Here is a 15,578-nt window from a genome sequence, read left to right as displayed (position 1 = left end):
CGAGCGCGGTGGGCACCCGCTGGGGGAGGGGTTATAAAAGGCGGCGCGCTGGTGGCCGGCGCAGTCGCCGCCTCCGTGGGATGGCGAGTGGAGCAGCGTCAGGGTTGGGTGCTGTCCGGCCCCGAGCACCAGGCCCAGCCTCTGCCTCTGCCTGCGGGCCCAGCCCAGAGCAGGTGCTGGCCGGCTTCAACCGCCTGCGGCAGGAGCAGCGCGGCCTGGCCGGCAAAGGGGCGGAACTGGAGCAGGAGGTTGCGGAGCACGGGTGGGTTGATGAGGGTGGTGAGAGGGGGCGGAGGGTGGTGAGAAGGAGGAGGATGGTGGGAGGAGGGTGGTGAGAGGAGGAGTGCGGCGGAGGCATTCAAGTAGGGGGCATTGGACATAGAGAGAGATAATGCATTTCGTTGTCTCTGTACTGTACACTGCACAATGACAATAAAGTTTGAATCTGAATAATGGCTGCAGAAGGGGGTGGTAAATAACATTGTGGGGATTCGGCCGGGGGGGGGGGGGGGGGGGTGAAGTAGATAAGAGCTGCTAAGGGAGCGTTAGAGGTGGGTACAATTTAAAAGTTTTAAATACTATTTGACAGGTGCACGGATAGGGATAATTTGGAGGGAGGTAAGGAAAATGGGACTAGTCACGTCTTGGTCACCCTGGAGAAGTTGGGCCGAAGGTCCTGTTTCCGTGGTGTGTAACTGTGACCAGGTTGTTTGGGGAAGATCTAGTTTTTTGGGGAGTAATTTGTGAGGGAGAGGGATGGCATGGTGGGCACCGAAGATGGGGGTGATTGGTTCACTGAGTATTGGGTCGTGTGTTCTGTCCAGGGGAGAAGTAGCAAATGTAGGGGGAGTGATGGGCGATCGAGCAGGCACTTTAATCGCATCTTCTCTCTACCCCTCCCAGACTTGTCATTGACACCCTCGCAGAGGTGGACCCCAGCCGCAAGTGTTACCGCATGGTGGGGGGTGTACTGGTGGAGCGGACGGTGAAGGAGGTTCTACCAGCGCTGGAGAACAACCGCCAGCAGGTGAGGAGGCCAGGACATCGGATGAGGTTCTGAGATCCTCTCTCCGGTGTAAACTCATCTATCTGGGTCATGGTGACCAGAACTATCCCCAGGATCAGGCTGGGGTCCAACTGGTATTGGAATGGTTCCTGCACCCCCTCCCTGCCCTTGTAGTCTGAGGCTCGTCTGAAGGAAAGTGAATGGTCATTAGTTCTAATCAGTCCTCGCTGCCTTGCATCACCTCTCGTCTTGGCATTGAACTATATTTGCTGTTTTTCCTGCACCGTTGCTCTGCATTCCTGACCCTTCTGCCTCACTGCCATCCACATGGATAGTTTTTCTACTGTCTGCAAACTTCTCCATTTTGCTCCCTGTCTTATATTTAGCTCTACTATTATCTAGTTTGCTTAGAATAACTGATGGCATAAATGTTTTGTGTTTGCTTTATATCCAATGCAATAAAGTTGCTGTAATTAAGAATTTGTTCTGGTTCATATCCAGTGCATATGAGCCAGTTACAAATAAACACTTGACTTCTAAAATTACCAGTGTCCACAACACGGAGCGAGGGACTGATCCTATGGTCCATCTGAAAACCACTTTAGATACACAAACACCCACCAGCCATTCCCTCTGCTCCTTCCCACTGAGCCCTTTGGATCCAATCTATCAATCGCTTTGAATCCTGAGACTTTCACTGGATGCAGCTGACAATGTGATTAGTCATCTCCCACAGGCAGGGAAAGGGAAAGTCCAAACTTGGCTGTCCCAGTTAATGCCTGGGATGTTTTCCATTGGCGGATCCACTACTTTGTTATAGTCCATCTGGGCAGTTGGTTTCTCTGCTCCTTGTAGCATCCCACTGCTCAACTCTCCTGCCCCAAAGTGAGATGCATACCTGAACATTAGTGCTACCTTCCAGTGCCCGAGACCAGGGTTAGTTCCCGACCTTGGGTGCTGTCAATGTGAAGTTCGCACTTTCTTCTTGTGACCATATGAGTTTCCCCAGGAGCCCAAATGTTCTTCCATGTCCTAAAGACCGAGTCAGACTGAGGCTGGAAATTGTCCCCTTATGTGGGTGAGGGGTAGAATGTAGAGAGTGGCTGGGAATATGTGTGGAGCATAAACTTGGAATCATGTGAATGGGTGGTTGTCAGTCAGCATGGACTTGGTGGGCTGGTGGGCCTGCTTCTGTGTGTTATCGCCCCAATACTGGTTATGGACACGGGATTGTGTGTTAAAATGTTAGACCTCAGTGTCACGGCAGTAACCTCCACCATATTGAGGAATCCCAATGCACCAGCTTACTCCCTGTCAATGCACCACAGTTCCCCTGCCACACCGCTGTCCTCATGCCTGTGACCCTGAGCCACACTGTTGACCCCTGCCCATGACCATGAGCCACGTTGATGCCCCCCCCCCGCCCATGACCCTGAATCCCGCTGTGTTAACGCTGGTTTGTCCGCTCCTGCAGCTGGTGAAGCTGATTGAGACACTGAACGCCCAGATCCAGAGCAAGGGCCGTGAGCTGACTGAATACCGGGAGAAGTACAACATCAGGCTGATGAACGAGGAAGACAGGTCGACCCGCGAGAACGACTCCAGCGGCAGGACGGGGGGCACGGGGGTGTTGGTGTCCTAGCCGGGCCCCGGTGGGCTCCCCCACCCCCGCTCCCTCCCTGGAGGAGCAGATTAGGCCCCAGGCCCTTCCGACTGGGGAAGGCACCGCAACATCACTCCTGGACACTGGGCTCCTGTCTTGTGTGGCACAGGGACCCAAATTACTCGGCCCGGGGTTCCTGGCACGGTTCTCCATTACATTGTTGTGTTGTAACGTGTGCATCTGTTAATGTGCTTATTAAACTCTGTAGTTGTAACCAGGAGCCTCTGACTTTTCTACCACATACCCTGCCTTTCCCACAATTGGGCTTGAGCTCCCTTGTGACAGACTGGGTACGGGCTGAATGGTTGCCGCCTGTCCAGGTGTTACAGAGTGGAGATGATAGGGTCCCTAAGCAGAGAATGCTCTATCACCAAGGGCAGCCAATGATGGACATCAGTGAAGGGATGCTGGTGGGACCAGGGCCAGAGTAACGCTAGCATGCCTGGGCTGAAACACAGCTAATCCAATATTCGGTCAGCAGATCGCCCTGGCTGCTGATCGTTGAAGGCGCGGGTCCACCTCATGAGCAGAGGGGAGGAAGCTTCCCTTGCCCATCCGGACTGCTAGCACTCGCTGGGCTTCAGTGCAAAGGATTGCTAGTGCTGCTGGAGAAGGTTGAGACAGTCGACAGGAGAATGGCTCAGAGTAGATGTTCAGTTGGAATGTACAGTCGTCCCCACCCATGTCCCCACTCCCTTCTGTCACCCCCACTCTATTGAAATCAATAATCAAAATGGGTAGAGATTGTGAACAATAAGTCACGTTCTGTATATCCTTGAGTAAAACAGATTTTACGCCAGAATCGCCCTAGAACCTAGATAGAAACAAAGAACTGCAGATGCTGGTTTAATACACAAAACCACACAAAGTGCTGGAGTACCTCATCAGATCAGGCAGCATCTCTGGAGAATATGGATAGGTGATGCTTTGGGCCCAGACCCTTCTTCAGACTGATATGGTTTGTTGAGTTACTCCAGCACTTCTGTCGTTTCACCGTAAAAGTAGGCGCCGATGCTGCTGGTCTGCACTATGGAGCCCTTCTTCACCGGCTCCGGTACAATGCGGTTGATGCAGCTGTTGTAGCCCCTGGCTGGCAGCAGTTTCTTCAGGTTACTGCCACTGACAGCATATGCCCAGTCACCGTGGGGCTCCCTCCCCTCTCACCAGCTGCTGCTTCTTCCTGCCGATTTGTCTGTTTCCCCTCCATTGCCACTTTCCCCCCTGGAGCTGCCAAAATCTTCCATCTTGGAATATTTCGGCAACTGGGGGAGAAGGTGGCGGTGGGGATCAGACTGAGTGATGGCTGACAGTAAGAAGTGGTAGCTGGTGATAGGGGAGGGAGCCCCATGGTGATAGCACATCCTGTTAGCGGTGGAGGCCTGAAGAAACTGGAGGAGCAGCGAGCCCGGACGATGCTTTTATATCTACAATGCGGTCGGAAAGCCTTCGCCATCCTCCCGTTGCAGTAACAGGTCATTCAGGAAACCGGACCACCTATTGTGTGTTTACGCAAGTGCGAGTTTCCATAACTCATGCTTGTGTATGTCAAGGTGTGCCTGTACCTCTAGGTGATTCTGTTTCCTAAACATTAACTGGAATTGCCTCAGTCATAAAGGCAGAGCAGAATTTGAGATATGTCCAGGAGAACGTTTTGATGCAGTGTGTAGCTGGGCTAGCGAGGGAAGGAGCATTATTGGATCTTGTTTTGAGGAAACAATTGCTCGGGTTGAGGGAGTGTCAATCAATATATTTTAAAGTGGTTGGGGAGAAGATCAGTGGTGGACCAGAACTGAACAGTTGGGCACGCTACAACTTTATTTGGAGCACAGGAGGCTATAGGGTGATAGAAAATAGGTGCAGGAGTAGGCCATTCGGCCCTTTGAGCCAGCGCCACCATTCAATATGATCATGGCTGATCATCCAAAATCAGTACCCCGTTCCTGCTTTCTCCCCATATCCCTTGACTGCTGGCACTTGGGATACTTGCCTTTGTTAGCGGAGGCATTGAATACTGAGAGCAGGGAGGAGGTGCTGCATCTTAGTCAGACCTGAACTGGGTACTGGAAGGGTGTGGAGCACTGTGGAGTGCAGACCAGATTCACCAGTATATTGAACAAAACACATGGTGCTGGAGTAAGTCCGGGTCAGTGTCCATCCTCCACAGATGCTGTCTGACCTGCTGAGTTACTTCAGTGTGTTTTACTCACTGCCTTATGTCTTCACCAGGATATTGCCTGGGATGGAGTGCTCCAGTTGTGTGGAGAGGCTAGGTCTGTGGTCCCTGCAGCAGAGCAGGTAAGAGGAGACATGACTGATATAGACTGACGAGGGTTATAAATGGGGTAGACAAGGAATCGTTTCCCCATATCAGAGCTGGATGAAACAAGAGCACTTAGATTTAGGGTAAAGGGGTGAGATTTAGATGGGGTCAGAGAGTGGGAAGTACCTGGAACACACAGCTGGAGAGAGGTGAAACTAGAGTCAGTGACAGCATTTAATTGTCGAGAGAAGCAGTACAGAAGGCCAAGTGCTGGAGGACTGGATACGATTCCTTCCGACATTAATACGGATGGATGGCGTTTAGGCAATGTGGGCCACACGGCCAGTATATGTGGTCTATGACTCGATAATGGCAAACCGGCCAGATGATAGTGACCCTGTAGAGTGTCCCAGACAGCAGTTTTATTTGAAGCAGAACGAGCGGGAAGCAGCCTGGGCTCAGTGGATCGCCAAGGTGTAGATGTCAGGGGGGCAGTGCTTGCCGTCTGGGCCCAGACCACCAATTACATACAGCTGCTCACCCAGCACCACCAGCTGGTGTCCAACACGCCTCAGCTCCACCCCGCTGGCAGGAAACTGATACCACCTCCCCGCAGAGGGTCCTGAGGGTAACAGGAGAGAGAGAGAGAGAAAGATCAACAAACAGTGCACTGTCAACCCTGTCTCGTCACACACCCCCGGTTCAGACACAGTAAAACTCCATCTACACCGTCCCGTGACACACTCTGGGGGCACGGGTCAGACACTGTGAAGCTCTCAAGGAGGGATGCAGAGTGGCTCTGCTCTGCCGGCCGAGAGGTTTCAAAGTCATTTTTAAAGGGTTTTTGTCGAAGGAAGAGGGACAGAAGCAGTGAGTTTTCAAAGTTTGACATAACGTCGGACTGCGGAGACTTATCTTCAAAGGATTTCTCCTTTTAGTGAGGAATTCCAGCGTTTCTGGAGTGTACCTGGTGATCGGGATTCGGAAAAAGCGGGGGTTGTGGTTTCTAGCAGTGTGAAACCCTGCTTCTATACCGTTTTGCCCAGACCAGGTCGCCTGGGCATAAACAAAGAGAAGGTACTTTTTGAATCCGGCAGTTTCTGGAGGCTCGGTAGACCTGGAAAAAGCCTCCCAAAATTGCTCTCGACAGAGAAGATAAGCGTGGGCGTTTTCCTTGCTCGGATGGAGAGAACTTCGGCTGCCATTTACGACTGAGACCACTGCTTTTGTCTCTGTTTCTGGCTCAGAGCTACACATCTGTGGTTTCAGCTGCAGTTTCAGGGTCATTCGAGGAGGGTCCTTACGTTGACGTGGGTGGGGGATCACATATGGGATCAATGTCCAAACCGGGTACCAGTGGACCAAGGAGGCAATAGAATTGGGTCAACACGATCTGTTTCAGAAGAACGTGATTGCCTCGTCCGAGATTGGAGGGCGGATATGTGAGTTTATTTTAAAGTCACTGCAGGAGGTGGCCCGAGCAATAGAGAAGGGGCTCACAGTGGGCGGGGTCTTATTACCGGTGGAAACGTGGGTGTTCACCGTGAGACCGGTTTTCCTGCCTTGTGTTCCCACTTTCATCCGGGATACGTTCCTTCTTCCACACCTGGCAAAGCTAGGGGAGGTGCGGTCAAGGCTGACGAGGCTTATACAGCCCTGGCGCGACTCGCGCTTTAAAGGGATGACTGAGATATTTAAAAGATGGGTTTGTGAATGTGGGAACGAGGTCGGGCACGGAGGGGAGTGTCTATGTTGAGCACGAGGGAATTCGCTCTCGCATGTTTTGGAGTTGGGGTTATGCATGGTGTCATGCGTGCAAGGAGGTTGGACACTTTCGTTGGGTTGTCCCAATGGCCGGCTGTTGCAATAAATCCGTACGCGTATATGGAGTGTGAGAGGTTGCAGCCCCAGTACGAATATCTGAAGGGGCTGCTCCTCAAGTATTGCTTGCATTTTAGTTCCACGATTCTGGTATTTGGGCACAAGGCAGGGAGTGGGGAGGGTCGATCAGGAGGGTGGGATATCTCTGTCGATTTGCTCCTTCGCTGGACCAGGCAGCGGGTAGTCGATGGTCACACCAGAGTCGGCTGCCTGCCCCTCTTCCGGGCCTATGTCCGTGCTAGCATGTCGCTGGAGAGGGAACACGCGGTGTCCACGGGGACTCTGAAGGCCTTCCGTGCATTGTAGATGAAGATGCCATTATTGTATTATAATGATTGCCTGATGCAATGTGACTATTGAACGTCGCTGGACCTTCCGGTACACTGTAATATATGTACCAGATGGAAGGGGGGGGGGGGGGGGATGAGTAAAGCTCGCTCTGCACTGTCTCTGAGACTCACGTGTGTCGTAGATGTACAGATCGCCGCAGATGTTGTCGGCGGCCTTGTTGAAGCATTCGCCCCCGTGCAGCACCACGAAGGGGCCCACCTGCACCGCGGCGTGGTGTCGCCGGGATGTCGGGGTGCCGGGAGTCACCACCCCCTCGCTGATGAGGGAGCTCAGCCTCGCCACGAGGCCTGGGGCACAGGGAGGCTGGGCCTGTGGACAGTTAGAGATGTGGGAAGGCCCCGAGTCAGACGCCCCTCAACACTGCCCCCTCCAACTGGACACCCTCCAACCTCTACCCACCCCCCCCCCCATCACCCTCCAAACAACCTGCAAACACTCCCTCGCTCCGTTATCCCACCCCCCCCCCACACACACACACACACACCCGGACTTGCACGCACCGCCCATCCCTGCTCACAGTCCATCCGTCACTGACCTGCACGGACCCCTCGTTCCAGACCCCGGCCACCTCGAACCCCTGGCTGTTGCGCCCCCCGAACAGCAGCAGCTGGACGGTGCCCCCAACACGGCCCGGCCTCCGGCACAGGCTCGCTGAGTGTCCCGAGCGCGACGCGACTCGTGAGGTCTGCTCCTCGTACCTGGCGGAGGGAACAGGCCGTCACTACTGGGCACACTCCTGCCGCTCACCCCCCCCTTCCCTTCCTCCCTCCTTCCACTTCCTCCCTTCCTCCATCCTTAACCCCGTCCGCCCATGCTCCCCCACCATCTCCCCCCACCATTCTCCTTCCTTAACCCTATCCTCATTCCTCTCCCCCCCCCCCCTTCCTCTATCAACCATGTCCACCCTCCCGGCTTCCCCCATCCTTCCTCCTTCCTTAACCCTGTCCTCATCCCCCCCCCCCCCATTTCTTCTCTAGCTCTCCCCACTGTTCTCCCTCTCCCCCTTTCCTCGATCCCTAACCCCCCACCTCCCATCCCCCTACCCTCGCCCCCTCCTCGCTCGCTCATTTACCCCCTGCCCACTCACCGGTACCGACCCCGCTGGATGTCAACCTGCAGCTGGAAGATGCTGGCGAACCTCCTCTGGGTGCGGACCCCTCCCTCGCGGCCCACCACCCAGAGCCGCCGCTCGGTCAACTGGGTGACGGTGTGACCACTCAGGCCAACAGGCGACAGGGTGCCTGCCTCCTGCTGTAGTGCCCTCCAGGTACCGGGCTCAGCACTGCCCAGCTCAATGGCGTGGAGATCGGTAAGCCGTCGCCTGCCGTCCCAGCCGCCCACCAGCAGCAGCCAGCGCCCTTGCAGCACCGCCGTGCCGTGGTGACTGCGGGCCGGGCCTCCCCGCACCACACCCTCCACCACCAGTGAGGGGGCCAGGACCACCGCCTCGCCCAGCGGCCCCTCCCGCAGGTCCGCCGACTTGGTGCCCCCGTACACCACCAGCTTGTCGCCCACCACGTTGACGCTGTGGAAGGCCCGGGCCAGCAGCGGCGACGAGCCCGCCCTCTTCCAGCTCCAGTGGACCTCAGGACCCTCCGGGGCCCTGGCCTCTGCCGCTCCACCCTGCAACAGGAGGGAGAGGGTAGTGTCACCGGCCACAGACCAACCGTCTCACAGGTCAATCGGCACCACCGGACAGTCAGCCAATCTGCCTACGACTTTATCGTGCTTTACTACCTTACACGGAAGTCTCAAATTTCCCATGCCTTACCACAAGTCCCATGCCTTAGCACGTCCCATGCCTTAGCACAAGTCCCATGCCTTAGCACAAGTCCCATGCCTTAGCACAAGTCCCATGCCTTAGCACGTCCCATGCCTTAGCACAAGTCCCATGCCTTAGCACAAGTCCCATGCCTTAGCACAAGTCCCATGCCTTAGCACAAGTCCCATGCCTTAGCACAAGTCCCATGCCTTAGCACAAGTCCCATGCCTTAGCATGTCCCATGCCTTAGCACAAGTCCATGCCTTAGCACAAGTCCCATGCCTTAGCATAAGTCCCATGCCTTAGCACAAGTCCATGCCTTAGCACAAGTCCCATGCCTTAGCATGTCCCATGCCTTAGCACAAGTCCATGCCTTAGCACAAGTCCCATGCCTTAGCATAAGTCCCAAACAACTCTCACCAACTCCTACAGATGCGCCGTAGAAAGCATTTTATCGGGATGCATCACAGCATGGTTTCGGAACAGCTCCATCCAAGACACCAAGAAATTGGAGAGAGTTGTGCACCTAGCCCAGGCCACCACACAAACCAACCTCCATTCCATTGACTCCATCTACAATTCATGCTGGCTCAGCAAACCCACCAGCACAATCAAAATTACCCTGCATCTTTCAAGGACACCATGCCTATCTCACCCAGTTTCTTTATTTCTGACACATCTGCTCTTAAGGTGAGGTTTTGCACTCCAGGACGTCTGAAATGTCCACCTTTTTCAGGCAACATGACCTCCCACCACTCTGGTTGATGGAGCCCTCACCCAGGTCTCTTCCATTTCCAACACACCTGCTCTTGGACAGGTTCTTCTCAGGCAACAGAATCATCCTACCACAACTAGAGAATAGTCCTGAACTACTATCTCCCTCATTGGTGACCGTCGGACTATCCTTGATCAGACTTTACTGGCTTTACCTTGCACTAAATGTTATTCCCTTATTAATGTATCTGTACTCTGTAAATGGCTCGATTGTAATCATGTATTGTCTTTCCGCTGATTGATTAGCATGCAACAAAAGCTTTTCACTGTACCTCGATACACGTGACAATAAACTAAACCGATTAATACCCCTCCCTCCTAACACAGCAGTAACTGAAACATAACATCCCAACTTCTATACTCAGTACCATAACTGACGAAGGCCAATGTACCAAAAGCCTTCTTTACCACCCTATCTATTTGTGATGCCATTTTCAGGGAACGATGTACTTGTGTTTAAGAAGGAACTGCAGATGTTGAAAAATCGAAGGTACACAAAAATGCTGGAGAAACTCAGCGGGTGCAGCAGTATCTATGGAGCAAAGGAAATAGGCAACGTTTCGGGCTGAAACCCTTCTTCAAACTATGTACTTGTACTCTTAGATCCAAGACTCCCCCAAGCCCTGCCATTCACTCTGAAAGTCCTGTCCTGGTTTCACTTCCCAAAGTGCAACACCTCGCACTTATCTGCATTAAACCCCATTCGCCATTCCTCAGCCCACTAGCATCAACATCTTGCAATAACTTTTGATAACCATCATCATTATCTGTAATACCGCCCACATTGTGTCATCTGTAAACTTTCTAATATTGCTGTGCGCATTCCTATCCAAATTGTTGATATAAACCACAAACACAAATGGGCCCGGCACCAATTCCTGAGGCACACCACTCATTAACACCTCCAGTTTGAAAAACTACGTTCCACCAACATCCTCTGCTTTCTTCCATGAAGCCAATTCTGTATCTAGGTAGCTAGCTCTTCAGGAATGCCATGCAAACTAACTTTCCAGAGCAGCCTACTATGCAGAACCTTATTGAAAGCCTTGTTGAAGTCTATTTAGACAATGTATATGGCCTTAATATTCTTGGTTCCTTCTTCAAATTCATAAGACGTGATACCCCACATGCTGACTATACCTATTCAGCCCCTGTCTATCCAAATGTATATGTACCTTGTCCCTCAGAATGTAGACACAAAATGCTGGAGTAACTCAGCGGGACAGGCAGCATCTCTGGAGGGAGGAATGGGTGACGTTTCGGGTCGAGACCCTTCTTCAGACAGATGTCAGGGGAGTGGGTGGCACAGAGATAGAATGTAGTCGGAGACAGTAAGACTGGTGGGAGAAGTAGGTAGGGGAAGGGGATGGAGAGAGAGGGGGTAAGCAAGGGCTAGTTGAAGTTAGTGAAGTCAATGTTCATACTGCTGGGGTGTAAGCTACCCAAGTGAAATATGAGGTGCTGTTCCTCCAATTTGCACTTGGCCTCACTCTGACAATGGAGGAGGCCCTGGACAAAAAGGTCAGATTGGGAATGGGAGGTGGAGTTTAAGTGTTGAGCAACTGGGAGATCAGGTAGGTTAAGGTGGACTGAATGGAGGTGTTCAGCGAAACGATCGCCAAGCCTGCGCTTGGTCTCGCCGATGTACAGGAAAATAATTTCTGGAGATAAAGAAAAGGTGACGTCTCGGGTCGAAACCCTTCTTCAGACAGAGTCTGGGGAGAGGGAAACTAGAGCTATGAAGAGGTACAAAGAATAAATAAATGAAAGGTGTGCAGAAGGGCAATCAAAGCCAGCAATGATGATCAGGGAAAGGTGGAACCCACAATGGTCCACATGGAGAAGGTGATAACGAGTGAAACTCAGCAGGACAGTGAAACTAGTACAACCACTATGGTGGGGGCGGGTTGAAAAGAGGGGATGAGGAGAAATCAATATTCATACCACCGAGTTATACGCTGCACAGACAAAATATGAGGTGCTTTTCCTCTAATTTGCATTTGGCCTCACTCTGACAATGGAGGAGGCCCAGGACAGAAAGGTCACTTTGGGAATGGGAGGGAGAGTTAAAGTGTTTAACATCCGGGGGATCGCAGAGGCCTTGGCGGACCGAGCAAAGGTCTTCAGCAAAATGATCACCCAGTCTACATTTGGCCTCGCCGATATAGAGGAATCTACACCTAAAACAGCAGATACAGTAGGTGCAAGTGAACCTCTGCCTCACCTGGAACGACCGCCAGGGGCCTTGGATGGAGTTGAGGGAGGAGTTATAGGGACAGGTGTTGCACCTCCTGCGGTTCCAGGAGAAAGTACCCGGGGAGCGGGTGGTTTGGGATGAGTGAACCAGGGAGTTGCGGATGAAACAGTGTCTGTGGAAAGCGTATACAATTATAAAAGAACTGGACAAGCTAGATGCAGGAAAAATGTTCCCAATGATGGGGGAGTCCAGAGCCAGGGGCCACAGTCTAAGAATAAAGAGGAGGCCATTTAAAACTGAGATGAGAAAAAACTGTTTCACCCAGAGAGTTGTGAATTTGTGGAATTGTCTGCCACAGAAAGCAGTCGAGGCCTATTCACTGGATGAATTTAAAAGAGATTTAGATAGAGTTCGAGGGGCTAGCGGAATCAAGGGATATGTGGAGAAGGCAGGCACGGGTTACTGACTGTGGGTGATCAGCCATGATCACAATGAATGGCGGTGCAGGCTCAAATGGCCTACTCCGGCACCTATTTTCTATGTTTCTATGAAAGAGGTAGGGAAGATGTGACTAGTGGTGGGATCGAGTTGGAGGTGGGGAACATGTCAAAGGATTATGTGTATGCAAAGGCTGATGGGGTGCAAGCTCTGACCAACCACATTGGTGACCGGCAGTTTGTCGAATTATTTACATCGAATTACCGACTTGCCCCACCTCAGTAACCCTCTCCCACTTAGTCCCTCAACCTTCAACATGTCCCCCCTCCCAGCTGATGTCCCCTCTCGGTCCACACCCATATAACCATATAACCATATAACAATTACAGCACGGAAACAGGCCATCTCGACCCTTCTAGTCCGTGCCGAACACGTATTCTCCCCTAGTCCCATATACCTGCGCTCAGACCATAACCCTCCATTCCTTTCCCGTCCATATAACTATCCAATTTATTTTTAAATGATAAAAACGAACCTGCCTCCACCACCTTCACTGGAAGCTCATTCCACACAGCTACCACTCTCTGAGTAAAGAAGTTCCCCCTCATGTTACCCCTAAACTTCTGTCCCTTAATTCTCAAGTCATGCCCCCTTGTTTGAATCTTCCCTACTCTCAGTGGGAAAAGCTTATCCACGTCACACCCCATGACCATTCATCACCCCAGCCTACCTCCTCTACACCAGACCCCCACCGCATCAACCCCCCTCGCTGCAAGCACCCACAACCCTCACACCACGACCCTAACTCATCACCCACCACTCCTTCAAAATTCCCACCTCTCCCTCCATCCATCCTGCTCACTCTCCCATCTCTCTATCACACACCATTCCTCCCTCTCTATCCCCCATATTAGCCCTTTATGTCTTATTCCTCTCTATATATCTTTCTCATCTCTCCCATTGTACCGCCCCTATCCCTTTCTCTCACCATCTCTCTCCTCCTCCCTACCCCCTTCCATCCTCCCCCTCTTTTCGCATCCCATCCCATCCTCGCTTTCTCTTTCCCTCCCTTGTTCTCTCCATCCTCCCCCCTCGCTCTCCTCCATCCTCTCCTCCCGCACTCCCCCCTCCCTCCCCCTGCTTCACCCTCTCTCCCCCCACTTCACCCCTCCCCCTGACCCACCCCTCCACTGCCTCATCTCCCGCCTCACCCCCTCTCCCCATCACCCCGCTCCCCCTGTCTCACTATCTCCTCCCCCCCCCACCTCCTGTCCCTCCCCTCGAAGTGTCCCAATGGAAACATCACCTGTCCATGTCCTCCAAAGATGCTGCTGAATCCACTGAGTTACACCAGCACCTATTTTCCTCTCCTTGCTCCCCTCCCTCCTCACACTCTCCTTCCCTCCCTCTCCCACTCTCCCTCCCCTCCCTCCACCATACCTCCTCTCCCTCCCTCCTTCCTCCCTCTCCCTCCCTACTCCTTTCACTCTCTCCTTTCTTCCCTCCCCCCTCCATCTCCCTCTTCCTCTCTTCCTCCCTCCCTCCCTCCTTGCGTCCCACCAAAGATCTTATAGCTCCGATATAAGCTCTTTGCTTACCATTCCCTCCCTCGACCTCCTCCCCCACCCTCTCCCTCCCTCCTTTCCTCTTTCCTTCCGGTTCCCCCGCTCTTCCTCCCTCTCTCATTGTTTTACCTGCATTTCTTGCAGCGCTCTGGTTGCCAGGCAACAGTTCCCCTGGAGAAATGCATTGACGCTTTACAGCAGTGTTGCAAAGTGTCTGCATAACAACTCTAGTAATGGTTACCCCTAGTCTCAGACATAGGCCGTGGGGGCTTGGGGTGGGGGGGGGGGGGGGGGGGTTAACCCTCTCCGAAAGGCGTGTGTGGAACGGGACAGGCGGTGAGAGGATTAAGAGCAGGTTCATGTTCCTTTCTTCTAGGAGCAGAATCAGGCCATTCGGCCCATCAAGTCTATTCTGTTATTCAATCACGGCTGATCTATCGACCCCAATCTCCTGCCTTTTCCCCCCATAACCTTTTATGCCCGTACTAATCAAATCCAGTCCAGTAGACAGGACAGGCAGATAGTGATAGACTGCATTGCATTCAATGTCATGCTCAAGGTCTGAGTAAGACAAGTGATGACTGGTAGACAATTGGTATGTGGGACTGAGGTAAGAGAGCCATGACAGATACATGGCTGAGGCAGGGACAAATGCTTCAGGAAGAGAGCAGGCGGGGGACTGTATTTTCGATTAGGGACCACATCATGGTGGTAGAGAGAGGGCATCCCTAGGCGATGGTCCCGTGGGGGTGTATGTGTGGAACTGAGAATGAGAAGGGGGTGACCACTTTGATGGGACTGTACCCAGGCCCTGGTGGTCAGTGGGAATTCGAGGAGCAGATGTCCAGGGAGGGCACAGATAGCTGCAAGGATGGTGAAAAGGATCTGCAGGAAGCTGTGACTGAAGAGGGCAGCTAATGTCATCAAAGACCCACACCATCCTCTCCACACTCTCATCTCGCTGCTACCACCGGGAAGAGGTACAGGAACCTGAGAACCGTTAACAGCAGGTTCAACTCAAGAACAGCTCCTTTCCATCAGCCATTGGGCTCAGGAGCAGTACAGCCCCAACCACAGAATGTACATTGTACACAGTCCTGACCATAGAATGTACACTGTACACCAACCTGGTTACTCTGTCTACTTTGGTTCTTGCTCTAACATGACCAGCTTTACTTAACATAACTGATAATTTATCGTCTATTTATTTGCGATTGTTGCTGCATACAACCTGCCTGTAAAACTGCAGTGTAAGAATTTCACAGTTCCTGTTCTTATCTGGTGCAAATGACAAATAAAGGTTCTTGAATCATGAATAATAATGCTGTCATTGTCAGGGATTTCAACTTCCTTAATATTGACTGGGACTGCCACAGTGTGAAGAGACTAGATGGGGAAGAATTTATCAAGTGTTCTCAAGCAATATGTAGAAGGCCTGCTGGAACAGGGCCCACACTGGGTCGCCTCTCAGGAAATGAGACAGGGCCTGCAGAGTCAATGGGGGAGCATGCTGGACCAGTGGCCATAAGTCTATTTCCCACCCGTGTCACCTCTGCTCTCGCACCCAGATAGAACTGGGGATAGAGTTCCCCTGGTCCTCACCTTTCACCCCACGGGTATGCACATCCAACACATCGTTCTCCAACATTTCCATCACCTTCATTGATCCCACCACCGGTCA

At 52.6% G+C, this 15,578-nt stretch overlaps 2 protein-coding genes across 2 annotated transcripts; one reads left to right on the top strand and one right to left on the bottom strand.

Moving 5' to 3' along the window:
• The first annotated feature begins 51 nt into the window (after positions 1–51).
• On the top strand, positions 52–2,883 carry pfdn2 (prefoldin subunit 2). Its single transcript, XM_033042612.1, has 3 exons — positions 52–262; positions 904–1,027; positions 2,481–2,883. The coding sequence occupies exons 1-3, from the start codon at positions 81–83 to the stop codon at positions 2,646–2,648; spliced, it is 474 nt and encodes a 157-aa protein (XP_032898503.1). The 5' UTR covers positions 52–80; the 3' UTR covers positions 2,649–2,883.
• Positions 2,884–5,145: 2,262 nt separating this feature from the next.
• klhdc9 (kelch domain containing 9) lies at positions 5,146–9,764 on the bottom strand. The gene is made up of 5 exons (XM_033042174.1): positions 9,677–9,764; positions 8,249–8,831; positions 7,697–7,859; positions 7,272–7,470; positions 5,146–5,551 (listed from the first exon to the last, which is right to left on the bottom strand). Exons 1-5 carry the CDS (start codon positions 9,762–9,764, stop codon positions 5,388–5,390), a joined length of 1,197 nt encoding a protein of 398 aa, XP_032898065.1. The 3' UTR covers positions 5,146–5,387.
• Positions 9,765–15,578: the final 5,814 nt, after the last annotated feature.

The sequence above is a fragment of the Amblyraja radiata genome, chromosome 24 (assembly GCF_010909765.2).
Source record: "Amblyraja radiata isolate CabotCenter1 chromosome 24, sAmbRad1.1.pri, whole genome shotgun sequence".
Taxonomy (NCBI): Eukaryota; Metazoa; Chordata; class Chondrichthyes; order Rajiformes; family Rajidae; genus Amblyraja; species Amblyraja radiata.
The sequence above is the reverse complement of the archived record's forward strand: the minus strand, read 5'-3'. Positions and strand labels throughout refer to the sequence as shown.